At 45.7% G+C, this 10905-nt stretch overlaps 1 protein-coding gene across 2 annotated transcripts in view; it reads left to right on the top strand.

Moving 5' to 3' along the window:
• Positions 1 to 10613: 10613 nt before the first annotated feature.
• The window catches only part of SSR3 (signal sequence receptor subunit 3), a 4876-nt gene continuing 4584 nt past the window's right edge, over positions 10614 to 10905 (top strand). Inside the window, exon 1 of one of the 2 annotated variants that reach the window (XM_018557035.1) lies at positions 10614 to 10864. In XM_018557035.1, coding sequence (XP_018412537.1) covers positions 10732 to 10864 — 133 coding nt within the window. In that variant the 5' untranslated portion in view covers positions 10614 to 10731. The remainder of the gene's footprint in view (positions 10865 to 10905) is intronic. The other variant, XM_018557034.1, reaches the window with a different exon arrangement.

The following is a 10905-nucleotide window of genomic DNA, read 5'->3' as shown; positions in this document are numbered from 1 at the left end:
GTCAGCACTAATTCAGAGATGATTTGAGGATCTACTGCCGAGTGATACACAAATAATATACATTTTGGTTAATAAGGTACTTAAATGCATTTTTTTGAATTAATTCGCAAGTTTAGTGTCACTTTAAGCATTCAGCAAAGAGTATACTTTGTACTAGCACTAAAAGTGACAGCACTTCTATTAAGATCTGTGATTAACATCCCCAAACTGAAAATAGTTATTTAAAAAAAAAAAACTGCTTGAAACTGGCTGAAAACTTTGCTTTACATGCTGCTCTTCAGCCTAGAACTATAAAGCTGAAGCCACTGAATACTAAGCCTTAAGGCCCATAGGCAGTGGCGTAACTATCCCTATTGCGACTGCAGTGGTCGCTATGGGGCCCGGGGCAGAGGGGGGCCTGGTCAGGAGGCTGGGGCCTGGCGTTGGTGGAGGAGGAGGCCGTGGCCTGGCAGTGGCGGGTGTGGTTGCGGTGGAGAAGGAAGCCGTGGCCCAGCAGAGTCAGTACCTGTAGCAGGGAAAGGTCGAGGAGTCCGGGGCAGGCGGCGGCAGTGAAGGAGGAGGAGACCAGGGGCCCGTCTGTGACGGCAGAGGAGGACGGGGCCCAGCAGCGGGCGCCTTAAGACTGACAGGTAAGAGGAGTGAAGAGAAAGTCCCTCCTGACTAGCCCACCTGAGACCCTGCAGTGCCCATCATAGAGAGTCTGTGTTGGGCTCTGCAGGGTCACTCTCAGGTGGCCTATACAGGGTCTCTGGTATGTGGGGTCTCTGGCAGAGCCTATGGTGGGCTCTGCAGGGTCTCTGGTGGGCTCTGCAAGGTCTCTGGTATGTGCGGAGTCTCAGGTGGGCTCTGCGGGGTCTATGGTGGGCTCTGCAGGGTCACTCTCAGGTGGGCTCTGAAGGGTCTCTGGTATGTGCTTGGTCTTAGGTGGGCTCTACGAGGTCTGAGGTGGGCTTTGCGAGTTCTGAGGTGGGCTGTGAACTAAAAGCAAACCTGCCCACACAGGTGGGCTGTGTGGGGTTTCAGGTGGGCCCTGCAGGGTCTCTGGTATGTGCTTGGTCTCAGGTGGGCTCTGCGAGGTCTATGGTGGGCTCTACAGGGTCTCTGGTGTGCTGAGCCGGGTCTATGGTGGGCTCTGCAGCAGTGAGCAGCAGGGTGATCTGACATATTTGTCTCTTACAACATGCATCCGTCTCTAAAATCATAGTCTTGTACTGTGTAGCACCTATCACACATTCCAGAATATAGCCAATGGTATGTACAGTATATCTACTCTCTGTGTATGATTCAGTTTTACAAATATAATAGTTGAGTTGGATTATATCTCCATGAGAACTTCTCTAGCTCTTGTAGTCTTTTCCTTAGAAGGTAAAACCAGTACAGTGTTTGTTACCTTGACCACATAGAATCATGTATCATATGCTTGCATAAGCAGGGCTAGTTACTACCTCCTAATGATATATGAGAGAGCTCTGTTTATGTTTATTATGGAGACCACAGTGTGTGATTAGATTTGATACCATAGCGGGGGAAAGACTAAACAAATGGCTGTTAAAATGTTTACGTGGCAGAGTGGCTTTCCTGTTGCTAACAGATCATGCTATGGCACTTACATCATAGTTGTAAATGCTAACATTTCCTAATTCACCCAATTGGACAAGGCTGAATTTATATGACTGTCATGTGTCAAGATCAGGTTACAAATGAAATAACATTCCTAGACTGGAGCTGGAAACTATGTCCATAGATCACTTTCACTGGAACCATCTTGTTAAGGCCACAGCTGAAATAACAATTACAGCAAGCTTTATGTTTATGGGGGGAAGCACTGTCACCTGACATAAGAATGGCACCATGGAGGCTTACCCTTGCAGTGAGAAAGCAATCAGTGCTTAATATAATTAGAACTGGTGTTAATATTTAATTAATATCCCCCAAAAAGTTTACAGTTTTGTAAAAAATTAGATTTAGGAGAATAAACTGAAACAGGATGGCTGCTACAGACTTCTGTGAGTATTAATATGCAGACACTGTACTTCATACTGCCATTACAAAGAAAAGCAAGACACTTAAAGTGACATTAAAATCAAATTTGTTTTCCCTTCCCCCAATGTTAATTAAAGCACTTACCTTAAATGATGTCTCCTAATCCAATCTTTCTCTTCTTTCCTGTCCTTTTCAGCCTCCTCTCCAGCGCTGCGGCGGGTCTCTCATCCAGCGCTGACACCTCTGTCCTTGCTGGCATTTCCTGTCCCACGGGTTCTGCATGCGGGTGCACGCGTCCATAGACTTACCTTGCGTCTCTCCATGTCTCCGAACGAAAATCCGAACTGCGCATGCGCCCGCCCCAAGATGCTTTGCGGCCACCCGAGCAGTTTCGGATTTTGGGACGGGAGCGTGGCGAAGACAGGGGTAAGTTTAAACCGCTTTTTAGGCGTTTAAAAAAACCAAAAACGTTTTGCATATATCTACTGCTTGCTGACACTGTCCTTCCTTCTGGAGGGTGGCTACGTTTCTTCCCCATGGTCCCTGTGTGTGAGCTTGGAGTGGTGGATACTTTACAACACACACAGGGACCACGGGGAACAAAAGTAGCCATCCTCCAGAAGGAAGGACAGTGTCAGCACCAATTCAGAGATGATTTGAGGATCTACAGCCGAGTGATACACAAATAAGATACATTTTTGTTAATAGTTGAGGTACTTGAAGGCATTTTTTTAAATTTAACTCATCAACTTGGACCCTGTAAGCCCCATTTTCTCAAAAATAAATATATTGGAAATGAAAATGGTGAACATACTCAGTTGCCCATTATACTATCTAGTGTAAGGGTTAACCTAAAACATCTTGGACTTGGAAGTAATTTAAAAGAATACTGTTACCAAGGAAATGCAAATGAAAGACATAAATCAAGATGACAGTGTGTAGCTTTACGAAAAGTATGCAAACAGGGCCATGGAGTGCAGATCTTTCTCTCTCTCTATATAAATATACATTTATATATTAGCCTGCAATCACACTAGTCCAGTCTTCCTAAACCTTTTTTTAGTCACAGTGCTCTTTAAAAGTATGCAAAATCTTTAGGCGCCCCAGACTAAAATGTCATAGATTTTAAGGGGGGTCCCACGCAAAAACACACAAAAAGGTGGGTTTCCCCTTTCACAAGTGCTCCCTTTAACTCAAGATTCCCCACCCCCATTCACATCAGAAGTAAAGCTTTTATATCAGAGTCCCCAGGGGCGTATCTGCCGCGAGGCAAACAATTGAATCGGCCGGTTAGTCCGGGGGGGAGGGCGGCGTTGCTGCCTTGCCTAGGGCAGCAGCAAAGGTAAAATACACCGCTGAGAGTCCTCCCGCCCCCTTCACATCAGATTTCTACTTTACATTAAGAGCCACCTTCCACTCATTGCCCCCACCTTTCACATCACAGTCCCAGTACCAGTCTCAGTACCACAACATTTTGAGGCACCCCTGAGGAGGTCAGGAGGCGCACCAGTGTGCCACGGTTGAGGAAGTCTGCACTAGTGTAGTGCGTGAATGTGAGCAAAATTGTGCAAACATTTCTTGTGCACGTTAGCAAAACTTACAAAAAATGTGTCACGCTTGCAGTGCCATTTAATGCTAATGGTGTCCCAAAAGCTCCCAGCAAGACATGCATTTTGCATACGCAAAGGCACGAGATGGGCAAAGACTGCTCAGTTAAAGAATGTGGAAAGCTCGAAGCTCAAAAAGGTGCATTGACTTCTTTGTCACCTTTGTCAGACATTGGGAAGTTCACTGAAATAAGTGGAATGCTCTTTTCGCAGCATGTGACAAAAGCATAAATACATGCATAAACGCAACACATGATATCACGAGTGTGAATGGGAGCTTAAACAGCAAAGGTGTTTCCTGATGTAGATAAGTAACGAGAACTGCTATTATAAATGATGGCTCTGGAGTTCCATCTAGTGGAAAACAACGGTATATATTTAAAGCAGTGTACATGACATTCACCAAACATTCACTTCAGGCGTATATTCCCGATGCATGTGTTTTAAATTACAGGTATTTGTTCACCTACAGTGAATGTTTAGTGAATGCCACAGAAATATGCCAACTACAAAATATTCTCACTATTTTTAATTTTATTTCACAAAATCATTTGACTACATACAGTTTTCTAAATACATATACTACATAACGATACACATTCAGATGATATGCATCAAAAATGCGGACCCCTGCCTGTATAAACCAGCGCTGTGGACACGCACTTCAGAATTAATGCAAATTAGTGCTGCCACATGTATTAAAGTACTGTACTGTACATTTAGCTCTGCTTTCCCAAAGCAGGGCTAAATGTATAAAACAACTACACACCCAGCGCCCGGAACTTCATGTCGTGGGCGTTTGGCGATGGGAAGCCTGCCGCCCCTCTGCTTCCTGCTGCCCCGAGGCCAGGCCTTGGTTGGCCTCGTGGGAAATCCAGCCCTGTGTGCACGCATTCTTTTGGTGCAAATAAGTCCTTAGAATGAGTTTTCTATTAAATGCCTTGCTTAAAGCTGAACTCCAGTCTTACCTCCAATTCTATACAGTTGTACAAACTCTTCTCCCAAAATGCTCCAATACCTTTACTGATACCGGAACGTCTGGTCAGAGGGAGATTTCCTCTGACTGGCATTGCTGCGAGGGATCATGGCCGGCTTCCCGGCCAATCAGGAAGCCAGGCAGTAATGACTCACCACCCGGCTTCCTGATTGGCCCGGGAAGCCACCTTTATGTTGTGTAGCTGGCTCGAAGCTGATTGGCCGGGAAGCCGGCTTCGCAGCCAATCAGCTCCGAGCCAGCCAAACAGCATGGAGATGGCTTCCAGGGTAATCAAGAAGCCGGGTGGTGAGTAATGACACGACGTCTGGCTTCCCGATTGCACGGGAAGCCGGCTCTATGCCAGCAGAAGTACTGGTATCGGTACTCGGTATCGACGAGTACAGAAATATAAATATCAGTACTTGTACTCGATACCGAAAAAACGGTGTGGGTGCATCCCTATTAAAAGATATCAATTGACCTGATTTATTAACTTGTAAAGTTATCTGAAGTGGACCGGCATTCCTAGTCCAATCAATTGCATGGGAATATAACGAAAAAATCTTCTTTACATGATTAGAACAAAGGTTCACTTCAGCTCACTTTACACTTTAGTATATCTGGTTCAATGGATCTCCTGTAAGTATAAAAAAATGGTGATCCCATACCAACCAATCAGCTTGTCCCTTTTATTCGCTAATCTGTACCAACTACAGTAACGTGAAAAGCCGATTGTTAAGGGGGAAAGACAGTTCTTTTATACATGAGTTTAACTGTCCTTTCAGCTTTTGCTGAGCCATCCTTGTCTGTACAGACAGATGTGTTCCTAACTGTGAAAAGAGAACAAAGAGAACTGGAGCTGTTGTCCTTAGTAATCAAAATCCATGTTTCATGTAATCAATGTTAGAGAATGAGAGCTGACTCCTATGAGCTGCTCTATTATTCATATGTTTACTTTAGAACGTCATTCTATTTATACAAGATGGAAAAACAAACACAAGAACAGATCTTTCCTACAACTAAAATGGTCAAACATTTCCATCATTATTAACAACAATCTTGCTTAGAACAATCAGCTTGACTGGTGGTGCTCGGTGCTCAAAACAAGTTTAAAAAAGTGTCCCCTGACATGCCCTGACCTTTATCCTAATTTTAGGCTCACTGAATCCTGTAAAAAAACATAAAGCACAGTACTGCACCTGTCAGTAAAATGCTAAAGGTGCAACATGCATCAAGTTCAATTTAAGGGTGCTTGTAGGTACGTTCAGCAGTCTTCCAGTCTGTCCTGAGATCCCCAATATGCATGCGTGAAAATACACGCACATGATAATGAATGTTTTGACTGGCAGTTCAAGAAACATTGTGATCAATGGATGAACATGCAAAAACGCGCACGAAGATGTGCAACCTTCTGCCGCGTGTTTCCTGGCGTTTCCATTGAAGTCTATGGGGGAAAAACAAGCTTGAACTGCCAAAAGAAGCTCATGTACTGTTTTCTGCATTTGGCATTTTGCTGCTCAGGTGTGAACAGGGGCCATTGAAAATCTTGGGATCTCTTGTGTTGGGTGTGTTTTCCTTTTTCAGGGGTGCGGAGCTTGTTTATTACCGGGCTGCACTCAGGCCCGGATTCCCCACAAGGCCACCGAGGCCCGGCCTCGGGGCGACAGGGCGCAGAGGGGCGGCAGCGGTGTCCTTGTGGGGAAGTTGCCTTCTCTACATTCAGTCCTGCTTTGCACAAGCTTCAAACTCAGAGCTCTGTATCTCTTCTCATGCTGGGGGAGAACTTCCCTTTGTAGTTGAGTGCCTCTTCCTGTAGTGCTAACTCAGGATGTGAACCTGCACACAGACACCATGTATCCATTCCAGAGACAAGGCAGTCTGCTGCAAAACAGAAGTTCTGCCCAGCATGAGAAGACATGAGGATTTAAAAGGAAGAGCAGCAAAGAGAAGGGAAACTACCATGGATTACAGTAAGGCACACATTACAGTATTGGTATATGTTAAAAAATCCATCTGAGGGTTTAATGTCACTTTAAGGTTTAAGTCCTGTGCTTACCTTAGTAAGTAAGTAAGTGTCACCTTAAGGCATGTTTTAGATGTGTTTTCAATGCATTTAGGGCCAGTTAGTAAATGTCTGCCAGTCACCCTCTTTGTGTTGGCTTTCTGGCTGACACTGGAGCCAGTTGTATAGCACACCAGAGCCCTGGGGTAACGCACGTTCCATGCATTGCTGCACTGTGGTGCCATTTACTGTGAATGACAGACTTGTTTTACAATATATCTTAACATGCAGTAATGCACTGCTATGCTTCGGCGAGCGCTAGTCACACCTGCTACAGGAACGATTTTCGGTATCAGTTGAAGCATTGGCAGCTCATTTAAATAAATAGGCAACATGCATTATACGTATTGCCCTGGCGTGGATGGGTGCGGATTCTCGATCTTTATTGATGTGTAAGCAAATGCAAAATTAAATTACATTTTACACATTATACACTTCAAATTCCACAGGGACACTTTAAAGCTGAAATCCAGAATAAGCCAAACTTTTCTAAATACAAGAACATTGTGTATTCTTAGATCAATCGTGGTGTGCTTTGTGTATTTCTTCCAGAGCTGTGCAGTAATACATTAAACTTTGCCACCATGCAGGCTCTTCTTGTAATAAAGACCGGTCACTGCTGATCTCTTCCCTTGTGCAGGGTGACTTGTCTTGTATCCGCCCCCTCCTGTAGTTTTCTCTAGGCAGTCCGTAGTAGGTGAGCACACCTCTCAGCACAGGTTATGCACAGACCAGTAATGATGTCATGGCTATGTTCACAAGGTAATATTTGGGTTCAGTGGCGTAACTAGTGACCCCAGGGCCCCCCCCCCAAGAAGAAACACATTAGATTTTTTTTTAAACAAAATTTAGACAAGGAAAGAAAAAAAAAACACTGTCCTCTTTCATCTCCCCTTTATCTCCCCCTTCATTCCGTTACGCTCTCGGACCCAATGTCACCTTACTTGATACTTCCAGCTCCCTGTCTCCCCCTTCGTGTCCGCAGCAGCTCTATTCGGCACTCGGCGGCAGTTCTGTGTGATGAGGGGGCGGGGATTACACCGCTCCCTCTCATTGGCTGCTGCCCGGCTGGATGATGCTTCACGCTGCGCCCGGAACAAGATGAGGGGAGCAGCGTGAAGCATGTAGGGCCCAGGACGGGAGGAAGAGGTCCTGGGACTGGTAATCAGTGGTCACCAGTGGCCACTTCCTTCGGTCCTGGGCCCCCTCTAAGTGGCTGAACTCCAGGGCCCGGTCGCGGCCGCGACCTCTGCGACCCTGGTAGTTCCGCCACTGTTTGGGTTGGCAAAAGTATTTGGTGCATATAAATTGGATCCTGTGTAGCTATTAAAGGAGCACTATGAGGTGAATGCTTTTCACTCACCTCATAGTTCTAGCCGACCTGTGACAATGAGACTGTCACAGGTCGCTCAGTAGATCGGGAGGTGAGCGAACGCATGCCATTGTTCGCTCACTTCTCGATCCTGTCACGGCTCTCTGCCGTGACAGGGGAGGGGATGGATTCTGCCCTCCCCGATCCGCCAGCGCTGACTGGCGGAACGGACGGGGAGGGGGTGGGTACAGCTGGCTCTGCCTCTAGATAGGCAGAGCCAGCTGTCACGCAGCTGGGCGGATCTCGACATAGATGTCGGGATCCGCTCCGGCATCTCAGTGTACCGCGAGCTGTAGCTCGCGGTATACTGAGCTTATGGTGACGGGAGGACGCTAGTTTGTGTCCTCCCGTTACCCTAAGGAGAACTATGGGGAAAAGCCCTGACCCCCATAGTTCTCCTTTAAGGAATATATTCAAATGAAAGTTTTTGTTCCTGAAGTTCAGCTTTAACCCCTTTGTGATTGGAGACATACACTGTAAGTACCCACCACTAAGTGCCCAAATGACTGATCACGTACATTGTATGTGATCAGCTATTGTGGGCTGTGGAATGTCGGTATCCACTGAGAATCAGAGGTTACTGTTCAAAAATGGATGCCTCAGTATTGATGTATCCATTAATGAAGGCGTTAAGCTTTTACAAACACCCGATCCCTTTTAGAGATCAAGTGTCTAACAGTAGTAGCAGAGCGGTATTTACTGAACTGGCTCTCACTGTTTGACAGCTGGTACAGATGGATATTAGAAAATCCCGGTCTGTACCAGATTTTCTTGAAATTGTTCAGCATAGAAACCTTTAGCTACATGTTTCTATTATTAAACAATGTTGCAGACTTCTGATTGTTCTGGGAGCGATCAGAAGCCTTTAGTCACACTGATCCTAGCATGCTGTCACTAAGCTTGTTATTGGCTGTTCCTACGTTGCTCCTACTGCAGCTGAGCTGCAGATTTGTTTTTCACCCTAAGGGGTTCATTTTTTTATTTAGCTCCCTCATGAGGGCGATGTTCAAAGTATGTTGCTGTCAATAAGTGTGAGTGACATTGTATGCCACCTAGCCTAACCACATCTAGCTTTTAGAGTTTGTTTGTTTTTAGTGTTAGGCCGAGAAGTACGACGTTTCTGAAATCCTAGGCATGTGAGGTGTTTCCTAAATAAAGGACAAATTGAATTAATTTGAATGCATTTGTTTTTAGCTATTTTTGTAAACAATAATAATAAAACCTGGGAAAAAGTGTTTTCTTTAAGTTTGATCCTCATTTTTGTATACCCTGTTTCCCCGAAAATAAGACCTACCCCGAAAATAAGACCTAGTACTATTTTTGGGAATTGCTAAAATATAAGACCTACCCCGAAAATAAGACCTAGTTATGACCATTCGCAGGGCCGGTGGTGGCATAAGGGGGAACTTGAAGAGCCGCGGTAGAGAATCGGCCAATGAAGCCAGCGCTAGAGGAAGCGAGGCGGCAGTGGAGGGAGCAGAGCCGCATAAGCCGATGCCTCCTCTATAGCGCCGGCTGCTGTCACAGGCGGGGTGATAGCAAATGCACTCCGCCTGTGAGGAATCGATAGTGAAAGCGCGCTTCGCTCATTCTGGCCAGCAAATTGCTCTTGGAAAGGTACGGCACCCCTGATCACCATATTTTTGTATATGAATAAGTGTGGAGCCAAAAGAAATATAAGACAGTGTCTTATTTTCGGGGAAACACGGTATATTATTTGTCCTGAGTGAGGTGTTGGGCACACATTTGTGTTATAAATATATAGCCCTGTCTGTCCTCTAATAAACAATATAGAATATGTGTGGGTGCACTTTGTATGAAAGTGTATTACTGACGTTGACGAATCACGCAGCTAAAATGTCAAAACTGCGTCCATCATTAATTAACACAAACGGAAAACAAGCTAAGTCATGAAGGGGTTAATGGCGGTGGATCCAGAATACGGGGGGCTCGGAATTGCTCCGCAAAGTCTACGTCTGAGTATGTAGTACACAAAATAGATTTGTTTTGAGAAACATATTTATGGGGTTATTCACAAAAGGGTGAAGAGTTTGGAGAAGGCAGGAGAAGTGAACAATCTAGGACAACATATCTGAACTGGAAAGTGAGCTGAATTGGAGAATGTTTCCAAACCCTTCACCCTGCAGTGAATAACCCTGTTAATGTTCAGCTTTAAGAGAAGCCGGTACTGTGATAACTATGCTTGCCATTGTTGCCTCCTGAAAATGTTAGTTGCCTGGCTGTCACCTGATCCACTACTTCTATAGCTAGAATGATAAGCCTGCAGACCATTTGTGACTTTTTTTTAGAACTTCTAACTATATTCTTCCACTGCGTCACAGACAATATTTAGACACAGCCAGCAAGCCTGCGCTTAGTACATAAAGCAGGGCAGTAATGGGGGTCTGTATAGCTCTCTGCTTGCTGCTTTTCTTTCCTATGCTATGAATAGAGACCATCCTCCTAGTCAGTCTGAATGACATTCAACAAACCACGCCCCTCGCACAGCCGCGGACGTCACCGGAACACCACCCCTCGTCATAGGTGTGCGGAAGTAAATAGTAGTAGTTGGCATATGTCAAATACGTTTTGTCCCGCCCCTGAGCCAAGATTTCCGGTTCCTGTCTTGTAACGCTGACGAATCAGTAAGGTGGGTTTGCTGACGGCGGCCGGGGAGGGTCATTCAGTGTGAGACGTGTCGCTTTCCTCTCATCCTCTCTCTACCTCGGTCATGGCTCCCAAAGGCAGCAACAAGCAGCAGTCCGAGGAGGACTTACTACTGCAGGACTTCAGCCGCAACCTGTCTGCCAAATCCTCGGCACTCTTCTACGGGAACGCCTTCATCGTGTCAGCCATCCCCATCTGTAAGTGTCTGCCTGGGCCTCCCTCCGAGCCCATTCATCCT

Source organism: Nanorana parkeri, unplaced genomic scaffold (assembly GCF_000935625.1).
Source record: "Nanorana parkeri isolate BGI_ZX_2015 unplaced genomic scaffold, ASM93562v1 scaffold263, whole genome shotgun sequence".
Classification (NCBI taxonomy): domain Eukaryota; kingdom Metazoa; phylum Chordata; class Amphibia; order Anura; family Dicroglossidae; genus Nanorana; species Nanorana parkeri.
The sequence above is the reverse complement of the archived record's forward strand: the minus strand, read 5'-3'. Positions and strand labels throughout refer to the sequence as shown.